This window comes from Centruroides sculpturatus, unplaced genomic scaffold (assembly GCF_000671375.1).
Source record: "Centruroides sculpturatus isolate CEXI.00-Female unplaced genomic scaffold, Cexi_2.0 scaffold151, whole genome shotgun sequence".
NCBI lineage: Eukaryota > Metazoa > Arthropoda > Arachnida > Scorpiones > Buthidae > Centruroides > Centruroides sculpturatus.
Window position 1 is genome coordinate 778,843 of NW_019384363.1, and position 20,561 is coordinate 799,403.

Here is a 20,561-nt window from a genome sequence, read left to right on the forward strand (position 1 = left end):
AACTTCCCGATAACATCGGAAATGACGTTCTAACATCATTTTAAAATATTCGATATCTAAACCAGAAAGTGTTAGCTAGAAATAAACTTATTTATAGAACAATCCCCCACTTCTCACCTCAGGGAAAGTCATAAAACAGTTGGGTGCTAATGACTTTGTGAAAGGGAAAAAGTTATAAACTTCGAAAGAAGGGATTTGGCCTGTACCGTCCACGGGCCGCATAAACATTGATAGGGGGCCGTATGTGGCCTGCGGGCCACAGGTTGTGCACCCCTGGATATAGTGATGTAGGTCATAGTTATGCTTTTTTGTTTCATTATTTTGTTTTGAACTGGAGACGGGATATTATGGTATTTCTTTGCAGTCATAATGGAAATAACTTTCAAAATACTAATAAGATACATATTTCATGAGAATTGGATGTAGGGATGTTGGTTTTAGTACAATGTCTTTGCACTTTAGGTAAACTATTTGTAATTAATTATTTATCACTGCTATGCATGCTAACTATTTAGTATGCTCCGATGCCTGCATCGGGCCTTTCAATTGGTATTTAATATTTTCAATAATTCTCTTATTAGTATTTTTAATTTTGAGGATCAAAAAACATCTGATGAAAATCAATTTTCATTATCAGAAGTATTATCAATGAATGTGAATTCAATTTCTCTCCTGTAATCTAAAAATCTTATTGTTATTTTGTGACTATTATGTTGGCAATGCTCAAGTCAGCACTGACACCACCTGTGATTTAGGCACACAGGAACCTTTCAAATAATTATGATGCAAGCGGTCACATATGAGAGAATGAACAGAGGCGGGAGTTGAAAGAGAGTGTGCTGGAAATAACACACTCCACTATACATTTAACTAGCAGACAACAAATATTTATTTTTCAAGTGGATAAAAAATTTACAAAGAAAATTAAGACACTCTATTTCAATGTGCGTCAAAATGTGTGTGTGTTTTTACAGTTGCATACAAAGGTTGATAAATACCTGGTTCAATAATGTTTGACAATCACTGACTGACTTGGATGTCCTGGAGAGGAGGAGCCTTGGTGAAGTGTCTTGAATCCAAAAGTTCATACGAGTAAAATCCACAATGGTTGTCCAATCAATTGTTCATTAGTTTGAAGCAGTCAAGGTCTGGTGGAAAGGGTGAGAAATCAAGAAGATTGACAGTGGAGACCAGCGGGGATGAGCACATACTTCAAAACAGGCAGGCAAACTTTCTCATGACTTTTTTCCTCAGGGTTATTCCTCCCTGCTATTTTGGTGACATAATTTGCTAAGGTTATGCAGGAAGCAGGTGGTTAGTCCAATCCACAATTTTTGTTGAGACTACTACTTCTGAGTAGTTTTTATTGGAATGCCACCCTAGAAGGAAGATTAGTGGGAAAATCTTGCAAAGTTCCTCTATTGAATTTGTTAAAATAAAATAATTCTCTCTCTTAATTTTTGTTCAAAAATTAAATAAGATTATAAGATTGTTGAAATTACAAAAAAAAAATACTAGCCTGGGTTCTTGCAATTTTCAACATTGAATTCACCTTACCCATTTGCAGGTGCATGTCCTCACCTAGCTCATAAAATAAAAATTAATAGGTATTTTTGAACCAGATGAGGATATGCATCAATTGTGGTACAGAATTCTCTTCCAACCCACTAGATGATGAGCATGATCTTCAGATGAATATCATGCTCATCATCTAGTGGGATTGGAAGTCTGGAATTTTTAATGGTGGTTTGTTTTTCTGCTCCATGATCATGTTTGGCTAATAAGGTGAAAAAAGTGGGTACTTTATAACAAATCACTAAATGTTTCAGAAAAGGGACATTTTTATTTCATCTTTCAAGAGAATTACATTCTTTTTCAGGGAGAACTTGGATCCAAATCATCAATATAGAGATGAAGAATTATGGAATGCCTTAAAAGTGGCACAGTTGTATGATCTAGTCATTAGTTTGCCTGGAAGCTTAGGTAAATTTTAAAGTTAATTTTTATATTATGTCAAATTACAATATATTGATGATAATATAGTTTTAACTTTAAATAAAGAATTTATATAATAACTAGTATATAAACAATTTTAAAATTATTTTTTCTAGAAATCTAATTATAAAAAGCATTTAAGTATATTAAACAACTCAAAGCCTGACATATATATAGATACATAGCCAAATGAGTACCTAATTGTAAATGCTAATAACAAGTAAAACTTTCAGAAGTCTGACTCCACATTTCATCTCCTTGACCTTTAGCAGCATCAATGTCCCATAGATAAAGTAACTCTGCAGTTTCAAAATTTTTGGTTCATCCAGTCCTGGATTTAATACAAAATAGATGCAGATACATGTACAGGATTATGTAAGAGATATTTTACATTTTTGGGCCACTGTAGTGTCAAAACATCAAGGAAGGTAAAAATTTGGCCAATCGCCATATTTTCCCTAATCTGTAGCAGTCAAGGAAGTATTTACTTGCATGTAAGATGAGATTTTTATTCATTTATCACAGCTTCAAATTCCTAGGTCGTCCTATATGTGCAAGCAAAAGATTTTTTGCAGTTTTGCAAATAATTTTTGTGAACTGTGTATTTGCACTTTTTACCAGATGCTTACCCTCTTGTATTAAAAACATAAGTATATTGTCAGGAGTAAAGATGAATAGCAAAGCTTTTGAATTGAATTATAAGTTTTATCCATTCCCACGTGAAAACAGATGATTATTCAGAAATCATAATTTGGAGAAACTCATAAGTGTAATTGACGAAGAGTGAATTTGACTGTTAAGAACTGGCAAGGAAAGGTCCTGATTGTCCAGCTTTACGTGAACAAATTATGTTGTTGATTTTACAGGAATTTTCCTTAAAGTTTAAAATGTCAGTAATTTTTGCAGGACAATGTGTGCATTAACGTTCATTTGATATTTTACTTGTGATTAAACAAAAGTAGATTTATTAATACAGTTCTAATTTTATTTTGTTTATTTTGAATCTTTAAAGTCACACCTTGTCCTATATGTGAGTAAATACAATATATTGATATTGTAATTTATGTTCAAATATCCAAGAAAGGATATTTGTATTGATGTTTGGAAATGCTATTCAGTACAATCTTGAGTTATTTCCTGTAAGTTATTTAATATGTTCTTGCCAAGTAAATGATGCTCAAAAGGCATTCATAAAATTTGTGCATCATTTCTGTTTTAATTATCAACTCTCATCTGTTTTCTTTTAATAAAGTAATTTTCAGCATTATACAAAATTGGATAATTTGGCTATACAGTATATATATATACATATACAAAGTTGTAGAATTAAAAATAAAGTAATGGTATTCTTTCCATATTTCAGATGCAGAATTAAATGATGAAGGTTCATATTTTAGTGTTGGACAACGACAGGTATTAAAATTTACATTAAATAAAATCTAAACAAATTTTAAAATAAATTACAAATTTACTTTTACTTTAAATATTCTAGCTATTCTGTTTGGCTCGAGCTATTTTAAAAAAGTCGAAAATTTTAATAATGGACGAAGCAACGTCATCGTTAGATCCAGAAACTGATCAAGTTTTGCAGAAAGTTGTAGCTTCCAATTGCGCCGACTGCACTGTCTTAACAATAGCTGTAAGTTAAGTTATTTTTTTTTACTGATTTGTCAATTTGTGGCATGAAAGATGGTGTGTGAAATTGGATCTCTCATTATATGGCTGGCTACAGGAGGAGATAAAAAATGAATTATCATACATAATAGGGTTGGGAGAATCATGTGTAAGACTTCATTTTAGATCTCTCATGATGGAAAGCTGACATATTTGCATGATTGATTTATATCTAATACATCTTACCAGATAAATTAGTGCTCCAAGTCTGGATGACACCTTGAGCTAGATATTAACTTGTCAACTGAAATAAAAAAAATTGGTAGATCATAAGCAACATTTTTAAACAGTTTTTTCTATAACAAAGTTTTTCATCTGCAGACTGTTATGAATCTGACAGGATCTGAAGGATTAAATAAATGTCTTTTGAGATATTTTACCACAGATAAAAAGAACTTTCTAACTTCTGAAAATTTTAGTGATCATTATAAAACAAGCAATAATGGGAGTCTTACATTAATTTTTTTTAGTAAACTTTTGAAAAGCTGAAACATATTGTGGGATAAAAGTTTTTTGATAGATCTTGTCCAAATACCAACCTATAAAAGATGGTCATTTATGCTATGTAGTTCTGGGAGGATAGTGAAATTCAAGATAGATCTGACTTAAGGAAGAAAAGGCAAATAACCTACAGGAGATAATGTTAAAATATTATTATTAAATTATTGGTCTTATTCACAAACGTTTTCTTTTCGTTTCCCCTATATATATTTTTTCTGGTTTACAATTACAATTAAAGGTAAACCAGAAAAAATATATATAGGGGAAACGAAAATAAAACTAAAAATAAGAATAAATGAACACATCTGAGCAATCAAGAGAAATTATGCAAATTCAGTAGTAGCAGAGCACTGTAATACCACAGGCTGCAAAATAGTATTAAATTCAATAAAAATAAGGAAAAAAGAAAAGAATAATTACAAAAAACAACTTTATGAACATATTAATATAATTAGACAAAATAACAGAATAAATAGTAATACTGGTAGAGAAATGCATGTGTCTGAAAGATAAAAAGAACAATCAAAAGAAGTGGAAACGAGGAGTTAGTTAAATTGAACAGAAAGAGATGCAAGTTGTAAAAAATGGTAAATAAATATAAAAAAACAGATTTAATGTAAAATATTAATATAATAATTTGTTTAATACAGGCTTAAGTTTACAATAATATTGTTTTTGTTNCGATTATTATTTTAAAAAATTTTTGTTAGGCTTAACATCAATGAAAATTCAACGCGAAGTAGGTTAATAGTGATATACTAATTACATGGGATATAATAATATACTACACTAATAATGGACTTTTTCATACTTTTCGGTTATCTGACTTTTCAATTATCCGACCAACCCCAGTCCCCAATTGAGTCGGATAATTGAGGCTCTACTGTATTTACTTGCTTTTTGCTTATTACTTTATTTAATATTAAGAAAAAAAAAATTAGTCAATATGTAAGTATCAGACATTTATGTTGTATTTGCTTTTCTGATTTCATATTAATTAGATTATTCACAAATATAAAAAGAACTAACATTTTCATTTCATTTGCAATAAGTTGGTTGATAGATAAATTTATATTTTATAGCACTTTAATGTTGTTTGGAAAACTTGGTTATATAACGTATGTTGGAATGATGATCAAATTTCAACTGTAAGAAATAATGGAAGCTCATTCTTGTTTACAAAAGACTTTTAGGAAAAAATGTGCTTTGCAAATTGGGATTGCACTGTATTAAATTTTAAAAAATGAACTAGAAAAATGTTACTTTAACATGTTTCATTGTAATAAGTTTATTGCTATACAGAAATCATTCATATTATAAGGAAAGCTGAAATGGTTTATTCAGTGTTGTTATATTAATTTTAATATTTAAAAAAAAGTAATATAAAAATAAAAGTTAGATGTATTACTTTAGCAAGCAAACCTAAAAATTTGCAACATAATAAAATAAAATTTTGATGTCAAACTAAATATTAATGACGATAAAAATTTCATTAACACAGTTACCGAATATTAATTTTACAAAAATTTTCAATTATCACTAATTAAAAAATTTTTCAAGTTAGATAATACATATAGAACTCAGTTTCAAAAATATGAAATACTTTTACAAAGTCAAAAATATTTCTGATGTTATTTTTTTTTCAGATGAACTTATAGCATGGTTGAAAGATTGGCCTAACAAGGGGCAAATAATATTTGAAAATGTAACACTAAAATATGATGAAAACTTAGATCCAGTGTTGAAAAATGTATCTCTGAACTTTGCATCTGGTGAAAAAGTAAGAATTAATAATTTGTTAAAAATTTACTTGAAAGACAATGTTTTTCTGACTTAAAATATTGCAATAATACATTTAGAAAAATTCATTATAAATTATTTTTAAGAAGTTTTAATAGTGATTTATTTAAGCTCAATTAATTTCAAAGAAAGATAATCTTTTTGGTAAAAATATTAATTATATATACTTTTATGTATCTACAGGTAGGAATTTGTGGTCGTACGGGAAGTGGAAAATCGTCGTTAGTCATGGCTATATTCCGCATACTGTTGATCACTGATGGTAATATTTATATTGATGGTGTGGATATTAAACAAATACCTTTAGATGTCTTACGATCAAGACTTTCAATTATTCCTCAGGATATTGTCTTGTTTTCTGGTACTGTTAGGTATGAATTAAGCATAATATTTATAAATATATAAAATTTTTAGTTAAAGTAAAATGTTTTCCTAATAAAAATTATCAATTGGTGTCATTTCAATTTCTTCTTCTCCCATAGTCTTATAAAGACCATTGGTGCACCCCTAGAAAACTGTCTTGATACACTCTTTCCAGGTCTCTGTCCCACCATCTCGTAGCTAGGCAATTGGCAATTCAGTCCATGTGGTTCTTGGCCTGCTTCTGATGTCACTCCTTCCAAAGCTTTTCTTGTTAGTCCATTTCCTCTGATACCATGACTAAACTGTCATCTGTTTCTGTTTAATTTTGGTTAAAATATTTGATTGATTTCCACTGGCATTCAGAATTTTTCCTTTTATTTCTTCATTTTTTTGTGCGTGCTGTGTAAGGTATCTTCAATAGCTTCCTACAACACTTCATTTCAAAGGTTAGTAATCTGGTTTTGTCATCCTTTAAGAGAGTCCATCTCTCACTTCCCTAAAGGAGTACTGATTTGACAAAGGTATCAATTATGTTAAAGGTATGGACTGATCATAAAATACCCATATCCTGGTGGATATGGGTATTTTATGATCAGTCCATAGTGGTTTTAGCTTTTATAGTGTGATACTTGCTTTGGCAATACATGCTTTGACATCTGATCTTGATATCCCCTCAGAGATAAGTGAATGTTTTGAGGTCTTCCAGGATTTCTTTATCAACCAATATGTTTGGGTTGCCTGAGCTGGTTGTCATTGTTTTTGATTTTTTAACACTTAAGTCCATGCTCCCTGAATACTTGTACTACTATGTGATTTCTTATAATTGTAGTAAATCAATATCATCAGTAAATTCAAATTCATTTAAAACGCTATTTTGGACTCTAACATTAAAATAAAAAGATTTTATTTTCACTTTTTTCTTCTGGAGATTTGAAAATTTTCAAAAGTTTGAAGTTATTTATGTCAATTGATCAATTAAAAAAAATAATCTGACAGATCATTTTTATTCTCAATCAATACTATCTATTATGTACTACATTATATTATTTATGAAATATATTTCAAGTTATTTAAAACATTCAAAATTAAATGGTTTCAAAAGGTCTATACAGGATGTCCTCTCAAGGATTTTTCATAACATTGTGTGAGATTTCAACTAAATTGTGGTAAATGATAGAACACTGAGATACATAGAGTACTAGAATATTAGAACTTTTGGCTCACTGGACATTGTTAAAGAAAATCGCTATTTTTTTTTTACTCATTATGTCTATGGAAAATACTTTATTTTCAAAAATTTATTTGAACCCTTTCCATCCTAAATAATAAAATGAAAGTTGTACACATTAGCCCAGGATGATTGTTTATAGTTATTTTGAAAATTTAAGACTATACAATGTGTCCTTTTTCCATATTTACATCCTTTTTAATTCCAATCCAGGAACCACAAACAACAGGCATATATATTTGTATAGTCTTAAATTTTCAAAATAACTATCATCATCTGGGCTAATGTGTACAATTATGTAAATAATTTCTGAATTGTCCAAAAATCCACCAGAGGACTCTCAGCTTAAAAATGATTATATAACATTACAAATTTAACGTTTGTAGATGTCGTATCCTACAAAAAAAGGTCGACATCAAAATCATTTTTAATTGTGAATTTTTTTATAGTATTTGTCTGTTTTAGAAGTTTTACTTGCCTTCTGTTTGTAATTCCTAGATTGGAATTAAAAAGGATGTATTGTTTGTATAGTCTTAAATTTTTAAAATAAAATGAAAGTTGATTAATAAAGTAATGATCATTAGTAGGTGAGACACTTGCAAGAGAAGTAAACAAATTTGGAGTTTGGAAAGTTGTAGAATGTTCTAGATGGTTTTGGAATGATTTTGAGTGAAAAATAATTCATTAAAGTTCTAATTATTAATTAGAGATTCAGACTATGTACAAAAAATTATTTAATTTTTGAGTCTATCAATTCATCCTTTTTTACACACCACAGAAATCAAATTACATGCAAATCAAAGATAGCTCGTATCCACCACTAGAGGGCTTGAACCTGATACTGAAGGTATAAAACTTGGCAGTTGGTGAGAAGATTTACTTAATTTTAATGTAAAGGCGTCAGATACCTAAAATGAAAGGCTGACGTCTGATCATTTTTAATTGTAAGTTTTTACCTATTGTTATACGTTTTTTATGAAGTGATTTCTTCAAACCGATGTAAAAGGCTACTTCTGTGGTGTGTGAAAAAGGATGAATTGATAGACTCAAAAATTAAATAATTTTTTGTACATAGTCTGAATCTCTAATTAATAATTAGAAGAAAAATATCCTGAGCTCATCATGAAATTGTAACTACATGCAAATCAAAGATAGCTCGTATCCACCACTAGAGGGCTTGAACCTGATACTGAAGGTATAAAACTTGGCAGTTGGTGAGAAGATTTACTTAATTTTAATGTAAAGGCGTCAGATACCTAAAATGAAAGGCTGACGTCTGATCGTTTTTAATTGTAAATTTTTACCTATTGTTATACGTTTTTTATGAAGTGATTTCTTCAAACCGATGTAAAAGGCTACTTCTGTGGTGTGTGAAAAAGGATGAATTGATAGACTCAAAAATTAAATAATTTTTTGTACATAGTCTGAATCTCTAATTAATAATTAGAAGAAAAATATCCTGAGCTCATCATGAAATTGTAACTACATGCAAATCAAAGATAGCTCGTATCCACCACTAGAGGGCTTGAACCTGATACTGAAGGTATAAAACTTGGCAGTTGGTGAGAAGATTTACTTAATTTTAATGTAAAGGCGTCAGATACCTAAAATGAAAGGCTGACGTCTGATCGTTTTTAATTGTAAGTTTTTACCTATTGTTATACGTTTTTTATGAAGTGATTTCTTCAAACCGATGTAAAAGGCTACTTCTGTGGTGTGTGAAAAAGGATGAATTGATAGACTCAAAAATTAAATAATTTTTTGTACATAGTCTGAATCTCTAATTAATAATTAGAAGAAAAATATCCTGAGCTCATCATGAAATTGTAACTACATGCAAATCAAAGATAGCTCGTATCCACCACTAGAGGGCTTGAACCTGATACTGAAGGTATAAAACTTGGCAGTTGGTGAGAAGATTTACTTAATTTTAATGTAAAGGCGTCAGATACCTAAAATGAAAGGCTGACNCGTCTTTTCAGAAAAGATTGATTCAAATTCGACTATACCAATCAGAATCTAGAATGTAAACAAATGCTAAAAAATCGTTATTTTCATGGTTTTTCAGCGCTATTTTCACTTATTTTTGTTATTTGACGCTATTTAGACGAATAGGCAAGTTTTCCGAAGCATAAAATTGAAGATTTTCCGCCAAAATAGAAACTTCCCGATAACATCGGAAATGACGTTCTAACATCATTTTAAAATATTCGATATCTAAACCAGAAAGTGTTAGCTAGAAATAAACTTATTTATAGAACAATCCCCCACTTCTCACCTCAGGGAAAGTCATAAAACAGTTGGGTGCTAATGACTTTGTGAAAGGGAAAAAGTTATAAACTTCGAAAGAAGGGATTTGGCCTGTACCGTCCACGGGCCGCATAAACATTGATAGGGGGCCGTATGTGGCCTGCGGGCCACAGGTTGTGCACCCCTGGATATAGTGATGTAGGTCATAGTTATGCTTTTTTGTTTCATTATTTTGTTTTGAACTGGAGACGGGATATTATGGTATTTCTTTGCAGTCATAATGGAAATAACTTTCAAAATACTAATAAGATACATATTTCATGAGAATTGGATGTAGGGATGTTGGTTTTAGTACAATGTCTTTGCACTTTAGGTAAACTATTTGTAATTAATTATTTATCACTGCTATGCATGCTAACTATTTAGTATGCTCCGATGCCTGCATCGGGCCTTTCAATTGGTATTTAATATTTTCAATAATTCTCTTATTAGTATTTTTAATTTTGAGGATCAAAAAACATCTGATGAAAATCAATTTTCATTATCAGAAGTATTATCAATGAATGTGAATTCAATTTCTCTCCTGTAATCTAAAAATCTTATTGTTATTTTGTGACTATTATGTTGGCAATGCTCAAGTCAGCACTGACACCACCTGTGATTTAGGCACACAGGAACCTTTCAAATAATTATGATGCAAGCGGTCACATATGAGAGAATGAACAGAGGCGGGAGTTGAAAGAGAGTGTGCTGGAAATAACACACTCCACTATACATTTAACTAGCAGACAACAAATATTTATTTTTCAAGTGGATAAAAAATTTACAAAGAAAATTAAGACACTCTATTTCAATGTGCGTCAAAATGTGTGTGTGTTTTTACAGTTGCATACAAAGGTTGATAAATACCTGGTTCAATAATGTTTGACAATCACTGACTGACTTGGATGTCCTGGAGAGGAGGAGCCTTGGTGAAGTGTCTTGAATCCAAAAGTTCATACGAGTAAAATCCACAATGGTTGTCCAATCAATTGTTCATTAGTTTGAAGCAGTCAAGGTCTGGTGGAAAGGGTGAGAAATCAAGAAGATTGACAGTGGAGACCAGCGGGGATGAGCACATACTTCAAAACAGGCAGGCAAACTTTCTCATGACTTTTTTCCTCAGGGTTATTCCTCCCTGCTATTTTGGTGACATAATTTGCTAAGGTTATGCAGGAAGCAGGTGGTTAGTCCAATCCACAATTTTTGTTGAGACTACTACTTCTGAGTAGTTTTTATTGGAATGCCACCCTAGAAGGAAGATTAGTGGGAAAATCTTGCAAAGTTCCTCTATTGAATTTGTTAAAATAAAATAATTCTCTCTCTTAATTTTTGTTCAAAAATTAAATAAGATTATAAGATTGTTGAAATTACAAAAAAAAAATACTAGCCTGGGTTCTTGCAATTTTCAACATTGAATTCACCTTACCCATTTGCAGGTGCATGTCCTCACCTAGCTCATAAAATAAAAATTAATAGGTATTTTTGAACCAGATGAGGATATGCATCAATTGTGGTACAGAATTCTCTTCCAACCCACTAGATGATGAGCATGATCTTCAGATGAATATCATGCTCATCATCTAGTGGGATTGGAAGTCTGGAATTTTTAATGGTGGTTTGTTTTTCTGCTCCATGATCATGTTTGGCTAATAAGGTGAAAAAAGTGGGTACTTTATAACAAATCACTAAATGTTTCAGAAAAGGGACATTTTTATTTCATCTTTCAAGAGAATTACATTCTTTTTCAGGGAGAACTTGGATCCAAATCATCAATATAGAGATGAAGAATTATGGAATGCCTTAAAAGTGGCACAGTTGTATGATCTAGTCATTAGTTTGCCTGGAAGCTTAGGTAAATTTTAAAGTTAATTTTTATATTATGTCAAATTACAATATATTGATGATAATATAGTTTTAACTTTAAATAAAGAATTTATATAATAACTAGTATATAAACAATTTTAAAATTATTTTTTCTAGAAATCTAATTATAAAAAGCATTTAAGTATATTAAACAACTCAAAGCCTGACATATATATAGATACATAGCCAAATGAGTACCTAATTGTAAATGCTAATAACAAGTAAAACTTTCAGAAGTCTGACTCCACATTTCATCTCCTTGACCTTTAGCAGCATCAATGTCCCATAGATAAAGTAACTCTGCAGTTTCAAAATTTTTGGTTCATCCAGTCCTGGATTTAATACAAAATAGATGCAGATACATGTACAGGATTATGTAAGAGATATTTTACATTTTTGGGCCACTGTAGTGTCAAAACATCAAGGAAGGTAAAAATTTGGCCAATCGCCATATTTTCCCTAATCTGTAGCAGTCAAGGAAGTATTTACTTGCATGTAAGATGAGATTTTTATTCATTTATCACAGCTTCAAATTCCTAGGTCGTCCTATATGTGCAAGCAAAAGATTTTTTGCAGTTTTGCAAATAATTTTTGTGAACTGTGTATTTGCACTTTTTACCAGATGCTTACCCTCTTGTATTAAAAACATAAGTATATTGTCAGGAGTAAAGATGAATAGCAAAGCTTTTGAATTGAATTATAAGTTTTATCCATTCCCACGTGAAAACAGATGATTATTCAGAAATCATAATTTGGAGAAACTCATAAGTGTAATTGACGAAGAGTGAATTTGACTGTTAAGAACTGGCAAGGAAAGGTCCTGATTGTCCAGCTTTATGTGAACAAATTATGTTGTTGATTTTACAGGAATTTTCCTTAAAGTTTAAAATGTCAGTAATTTTTGCAGGACAATGTGTGCATTAACGTTCATTTGATATTTTACTTGTGATTAAACAAAAGTAGATTTATTAATACAGTTCTAATTTTATTTTGTTTATTTTGAATCTTTAAAGTCACACCTTGTCCTATATGTGAGTAAATACAATATATTGATATTGTAATTTATGTTCAAATATCCAAGAAAGGATATTTGTATTGATGTTTGGAAATGCTATTCAGTACAATCTTGAGTTATTTCCTGTAAGTTATTTAATATGTTCTTGCCAAGTAAATGATGCTCAAAAGGCATTCATAAAATTTGTGCATCATTTCTGTTTTAATTATCAACTCTCATCTGTTTTCTTTTAATAAAGTAATTTTCAGCATTATACAAAATTGGATAATTTGGCTATACAGTATATATATATACATATACAAAGTTGTAGAATTAAAAATAAAGTAATGGTATTCTTTCCATATTTCAGATGCAGAATTAAATGATGAAGGTTCATATTTTAGTGTTGGACAACGACAGGTATTAAAATTTACATTAAATAAAATCTAAACAAATTTTAAAATAAATTACAAATTTACTTTTACTTTAAATATTCTAGCTATTCTGTTTGGCTCGAGCTATTTTAAAAAAGTCGAAAATTTTAATAATGGACGAAGCAACGTCATCGTTAGATCCAGAAACTGATCAAGTTTTGCAGAAAGTTGTAGCTTCCAATTGCGCCGACTGCACTGTCTTAACAATAGCTGTAAGTTAAGTTATTTTTTTTTACTGATTTGTCAATTTGTGGCATGAAAGATGGTGTGTGAAATTGGATCTCTCATTATATGGCTGGCTACAGGAGGAGATAAAAAATGAATTATCATACATAATAGGGTTGGGAGAATCATGTGTAAGACTTCATTTTAGATCTCTCATGATGGAAAGCTGACATATTTGCATGATTGATTTATATCTAATACATCTTACCAGATAAATTAGTGCTCCAAGTCTGGATGACACCTTGAGCTAGATATTAACTTGTCAACTGAAATAAAAAAAATTGGTAGATCATAAGCAACATTTTTAAACAGTTTTTTCTATAACAAAGTTTTTCATCTGCAGACTGTTATGAATCTGACAGGATCTGAAGGATTAAATAAATGTCTTTTGAGATATTTTACCACAGATAAAAAGAACTTTCTAACTTCTGAAAATTTTAGTGATCATTATAAAACAAGCAATAATGGGAGTCTTACATTAATTTTTTTTAGTAAACTTTTGAAAAGCTGAAACATATTGTGGGATAAAAGTTTTTTGATAGATCTTGTCCAAATACCAACCTATAAAAGATGGTCATTTATGCTATGTAGTTCTGGGAGGATAGTGAAATTCAAGATAGATCTGACTTAAGGAAGAAAAGGCAAATAACCTACAGGAGATAATGTTAAAATATTATTATTAAATTATTGGTCTTATTCACAAACGTTTTCTTTTCGTTTCCCCTATATATATTTTTTCTGGTTTACAATTACAATTAAAGGTAAACCAGAAAAAATATATATAGGGGAAACGAAAATAAAACTAAAAATAAGAATAAATGAACACATCTGAGCAATCAAGAGAAATTATGCAAATTCAGTAGTAGCAGAGCACTGTAATACCACAGGCTGCAAAATAGTATTAAATTCAATAAAAATAAGGAAAAAAGAAAAGAATAATTACAAAAAACAACTTTATGAACATATTAATATAATTAGACAAAATAACAGAATAAATAGTAATACTGGTAGAGAAATGCATGTGTCTGAAAGATAAAAAGAACAATCAAAAGAAGTGGAAACGAGGAGTTAGTTAAATTGAACAGAAAGAGATGCAAGTTGTAAAAAATGGTAAATAAATATAAAAAAACAGATTTAATGTAAAATATTAATATAATAATTTGTTTAATACAGGCTTAAGTTTACAATAATATTGTTTTTGTTGGTTAAAATTGAATGTCCAGTACAGTTAAAAATGAAAGAAAAAAGTCTGAAAATTGTAAGAATTTTATTAATAAGTTTGTTGGTAAATGTTAAATGTAATTTTAAAATTTATTTTATTGCTTTTAATTTATATAGAATATACTACTAAAATACCTGGTGAGGAGGGACAAAAGTGTCTGAAACACAAAATTATGTCTCTCTCCAGGTATATTAAATAAAATAAAAAATTGTTTTCTGTGAAACTCTGTAGCATTATCTGTAAATCCAGTATAATAAGTCCTGACATTAGAAGATACGTACTTGTAGATGAAAATTTATATTTTTGTTTTACCAGAAATTTATATAACACTGACGGAAAGGCATATGAGTCTGACAGACACTTCATGGCTAAATCCCAAATATATCAACCTGATAAAGATGTGCCAAGGAATTTCAAAAAAATTTTCATATGGAGCTCAACATACATGTCATTACATTTCTGTATATACTGTAAGTTGAGATATTTCAGATTTAGACATGAATTGTCTTCATGCTATATCCATTCTTTCCATCTGTCACTATTCGTGTGCGTGCATATACACATATCAATTATAGCAATACAGTTAATAAATATCACAAATAAGAATGTTTTAGGTTTAAAATGTATTATGAATGTTAAAATTAAGTTGTTTTTATACAATATTATGACAACAATTTAATACATAGTTATCTTTTACAGCATCGCATTAGTGGAATACTCAGTTACGACAGAGTAATCGTATTAGATTCGGGTCACATCGTAGAAACAGGACATCCCATAGATTTGCTGCAGAGAAGAGGCAGCATGTTTGCTTCTTTGGTGAAAGCTAGTGAGCATGCATAAGTTTCTAGAAACACTAAGAAATTAAATGTATCATATTGATGAATAAATTAAATTTTAAAAATAATTGGAAAAAATATGTAAACTTTAATACCAGAAAGTGGGTATTGGAATATTAAATACTTGAAATAAAAAAAAATGCAATATCTAAATTTAATTTAATATTCCTATGTAATGATATTAGAAAATTACTTCAAAATTAAAAAAAAATTTTTTTTAGTAAAACTATTAATATGCAATATTCATTGTGCAATAAACCGAATCATTTTAAAATACTACTAGAGTGTACTCATTCAGAATCAAAAGATATGAATCTGACAGCTATATATCTCTCTTTTGAATAATGAGAATTGCAAAAAGTAGAATTATCATTAAAAAATGATGATTAATTAAGAATCATTTACTGGAAATAAATCTCATTTCCCAAGAAGAGAAATTCCTTTAAAAATGCTTTTTAAAGTCTAAAGAGCTTAAGAAAATATTCATTTGAGTTTTTTTTATACTGAAAAGTACTAATTAGTTAATTTACTTGTGCCAAAAACAAACAACTTCATAAAGAATGCTTTATGAATTAGATTTCATTTCATTACAAAGATACAGATATTGAAATAGAATGAAAAATATTTTACAATAAATAAGCATCAATTTTATAATTTGAGATCAGACAATTGTGTTTAAATTTTAAAATAATCATAAAATAATACCTTTATAACGAAGGATGTAATGTCCAATTTTTATATAAATGTTTTAACTTTATAAAAATCTAAGAAATTGTTTTTATAAATTAGAATATTCTATAAAGTTTTATTTTTACTTTGAATTAGAATTTTTTTTAAATTTTAATTATTGTTTAAGCATTCCATTATTTGCATTTCATTTTTGTTGAAATGCCATTTTGTTATTGTGAGCTTTTCTTATATTTATAAGATATTGCAATTTTCTAAAGTAATAATTGCTTCATTAACTATATTCATTTATAAAACTTATTTTTGTACTTGACTTGTTTTTTATCATTGCATTGTGTTGTCATATTTATGTGAAAGGTTAATAAGCAGTTCTATAGTTTATGTAATTATGTTTTTAATGATTATTGTTGTAAAGAATAAATTTGGATGTAATTTGTTATTCACTATTTCTTTCTGATCTCAATACTATTTTAAAACAATAAAATGTATAATCATTACTTGTTAAGTAACTTAGTTACTCATATTTTAAGTTATTACTTTAAAGTTCTGTAACGATTAATTTATATGTATGTCTAAAATGGCATTTGTAATAAAGAATTGATACCTGTCTCGGCTCTTACTACTAGTCTTCTCTCATCTTGATGCATAAAATTAATATTTGTTTGATATTAAAATCACATATACTGACATTTAGAATAACTGGCTCACTCACCAAAACTGGAAGTAAATAGATATCATAGATAACAAGAAGCCTCAGACCATATACCATAGTCCTGTAGCAAAAGCCCATCTTTATAGATCAAATGAAGTATTTGTAGAACACCATGCATTCTAAAATTTTATATATTGTCTGCAGGCTATACAGTATGACTAGTTAAAGGAAGAATCAGGTGTTGCCACATTGCCACTTCAATGGATTTTTTGCAATTTGAGGATTTTTAGTATGGTAGTGAGAAGGGATTGTGGGAAATTTTGTTTGGGATTTTTGTATTTTTCAATCAATTATTTTCACAGAATATTTGTTACTAGGTAAGTATCATGACAATGGTTTTAAGACAAGGTCTAAAATATTTAATTTAATCTAAATCTGTCATCGAGATGGATTTGGATTAAATGTTTAAGGTGTCAGCCTACTGCTCTGAGGAACCGCAGAACATCTTACCCATCCAGATTTGTTCTGGGTCCTGCCCACCCTATTATATGTCTGGAAATACAGGCCCCATTAGTGTCCACAGGAAAAAAAAACAGAAGAAGAAAGGATGCTATGGTGATAGGATCTGATGATTCTATTATTAGTGAACATTAAGATATGCATGTTGGCAAGATTGCATTATCAATAGACACAACATAATCAGACAATAATAATGATGAATTTGATTGCTGAAATTCCAACTATTCCAAATAAATGTAATGTTAGTGTAAAAATGACATGAAATAAAACAGTTACTAGTATTAGAAATAATTTTAATTTAATCTTTACAATGCAGTTTCAGCATTGATTATTTAATGCTTAATTTATGGAATTTCCTATAAGAATGGTAAAAAATAAATTAAACAACATGCTTACCTACCTTGTATAACATTTTTATTACTTCATTGAATGGTTTGGTTTGTTTAGTAATGGCAATGCAACACTTGTCTAGGGGATGCCTTCCAGGGAGGTCTTTTAAAAGGAAACTAACCCCTACTTAGGCATTACAGACGTGGAGAAAACCTGGAAAATTCCATGTGGCCAGCTTGTCCAAGTGAGGTGCGAACCCACGACTGAACTCCCAGTGTTCGGGGAACAAAGACCACTTGGATTCATTGAATGACAATATATGAAAAAATCCAACAAGTTGCTTAACTTTCCCAGCAATATTTAGTGGCATCATCTGTTAAAAATATATTTTATTTTAAAAAACTTCTAATACACAAACCTCAAAGCAAAATTTCAGAAATTTTTGACAAAAAGCATAGGAGTTATTAAGGTTCAAAGAGGGTGAACAAAATTATGCCACACAAACATCCTTACATACAGAAAACCCAAATTTTTTTGCATTTCTCGACACTTCAAGGTGTTGAGTCCAAAAACGTAAAAATCTTGGGGGTTGTTTTTTGACCGATTGCCAAACTTTTCCTCTTATCTTTATTATTTTCTTGGTTGTTATATATATTTGGCAAGGCAAGTTTTTTTGACTAATCCATTCTTATAGGAAATTCAGCAAATTACTTTTTTTGCATAAAGTCTGCTCTAGTATGTAGTCAACACACCACGATGAGAGAGAATTTTTAATAGAATAATCTGTAGACAGAAATAGGGTATAAATGTCTTCCGCTTTCTTTGTGTACAGCACAATTTCCTGAAATGTGTTTCACTTCAATATTTCAGGAGATTGTGCTGTACACAGATGGAGAATACTTGCTTCACAGGCAGAATTCATAAAATTTGATTTCTAAGGTATTTATCATTGTTTTATGATGGAAAATATAAAGTCAGATCAAATTATATGTATATGTAAATAAAGCATTTAAAAATTTTTAAATAATATACTTTATTTACTTTTTTTCTTGAAATAAGGTGTGTTTCAAATTTATATGGACACAAAAATTAAAGTGAAACCCAAATTTGCTGCATTAAGTGACAAATGTTTTATTAAAAATAACATGGATTTACATGTTTTCACACTGCAAAATAAGAATTTTAATCAAACATTAAGATTTTGTCATTGAAAATAATATTTTTGAAAATTTGGTACAAAAAAACTGTTACATATTTATCTGGACAGGCACTCATTTCATGACTTAAATAGATTATTATTTAGTTTCAAGCATTGAAATATACAAATTAGCTTACATATCTAATTGTAATACAAATTCTTTATATTGTTCAGTTCTAAAATGGGTAGAACAAAGAATTTATCTGATTATGAAAAAGGGCAGATTGATGCCTATAAATCACAAGGCAAGTCAATAAGAGGAATTGCAGCATACAGTCAACCCCCCTATAAGATATAGATACGTTCCATTCTTTAGGAATCCGATTTCTTAAGAATCCTTCCAATCACAACCAGACACGTGTCAAGTTTACAGACTACGGCTGTTTGAAAGATTTTCTTCCATAAAATTAATCGATTCTAGACTAATCCGACTCAACATTTCCAAAATACGTATATTTTTTCGTAGTTTTATAGGAATCGTAATTATAGGGGGGTCGACTGCATATAAATCGTCCAAAAATCAACTGTTGGTGATTATTTATCAAAAAGATATGGCAAGGATATACCAAAATTCAAGACAGGTCCAAAACCCAAGCTTTCACCTCGAGATTGTAGACAAATCATCAAGGTTTGCTCCACAAAACAAACATCAGTAAGAAAAATAAAACAAGAATTAGACTTGCCTTGTAGCAGCACAACAGTGTGGAGAGTTTTAAATTAATCTCCAATGTTAAAATTCAGAAAAGCTGTAATGCCACCATTTTCATTAAAGCACAAAAGTGACAGACTTGATTGGGCACAAAAACATATGAAATGGTCCAGATGGTTGGAAGTATTATTGGCATGATTTAAGAACCAAAAAACAAATATTTTCAAAACACCAAATGGGTGGGAGATCAATAATGGTGTGGGGTGTGTTTGAATTCAATGGAACCACAGATTTAGCATTTATAACTCAAAGAATGAATTCAGAGAAGTATCAAGGCATGCTTGAAGATCATTTATTGGAACCTGGACCACATTGGATCTTTCAACAAGACAGTGCCCCTGTGCATGCTTCTAAATCAACAAAAATGTGGTTTAAATGTAAAAATATTAATCTGATGACATGGCCTGCTAGAAGCACTGACTTGAATCTGATGGAAAATCTTTGGGGGATGATGGTTCGTACAGTTTATGCCAATGGAAAACAATTTTCCACAACTCATGATTTGGAGGCAGCAATTTCAGATGCTTGGGATAAAGATTGAATTCCTTCAGAATCTAATTTGAAACAATGCCTAATCGAGTATTTAGTGTAATTAAGTTAAATGGTGGTTATATTGACCATTAATTAAATTGTAAGAAAACTTTGCAATTTGAAACCTGTCCAGATAAATATGTAACACTTGTTTTGTACAAAATTTTCAAAAATATTATTTTCAGTGATAAAATCTTAATGTTTGATTAAAATTCTTATTTTGCAGTGTACAAATGTTTTATTAAAAATAACATGTATATCCATGTTATTTTTAATAAAACGTTTGTCACTTAATGCAGGAAATTTGGGTTTCACTTTAATTTTTTCGTGTCTGTATAAATTTGAAATGCACCTGAAATGGGATCTTACTGTATGTAGTTTATTGGGGCCTTCTGCCCAAAGTTTCCATATCTGGTCTCGTCTTTCATCTATCTAACTCCATTCGAGATTAAGGAAAGATAGACAACAGGGAATTTATAGGTCTATAATTTTTTCAAATTGCAGC

The 20,561-nt window shown here is 29.8% G+C and overlaps 2 protein-coding genes across 2 annotated transcripts in view; both read left to right on the forward strand.

Annotated features, from left to right (window-relative positions):
* LOC111641486 (ATP-binding cassette sub-family C member 9-like) overlaps positions 1-15,438 on the forward strand; it is a 51,604-nt gene extending 36,166 nt beyond the window's left edge. The window contains exons 20-25 of the mRNA XM_023387662.1: positions 5,817-5,950; positions 6,154-6,341; positions 11,602-11,705; positions 13,081-13,130; positions 13,210-13,356; positions 15,291-15,438. Coding sequence (XP_023243430.1) covers positions 5,817-5,950; positions 6,154-6,341; positions 11,602-11,705; positions 13,081-13,130; positions 13,210-13,356; positions 15,291-15,434 — 767 coding nt within the window. The 3' untranslated portion in view covers positions 15,435-15,438. The remainder of the gene's footprint in view (positions 1-5,816; positions 5,951-6,153; positions 6,342-11,601; positions 11,706-13,080; positions 13,131-13,209; positions 13,357-15,290) is intronic.
* Positions 1,222-4,300, forward strand: LOC111641663 (multidrug resistance-associated protein 4-like). Its single transcript, XM_023387869.1, has 3 exons — positions 1,222-1,983; positions 3,359-3,408; positions 3,488-4,300. Exons 1-3 carry the CDS (start codon positions 1,821-1,823, stop codon positions 3,641-3,643), a joined length of 369 nt encoding a protein of 122 aa, XP_023243637.1. The 5' UTR covers positions 1,222-1,820; the 3' UTR covers positions 3,644-4,300.
* Positions 15,439-20,561: the final 5,123 nt, after the last annotated feature.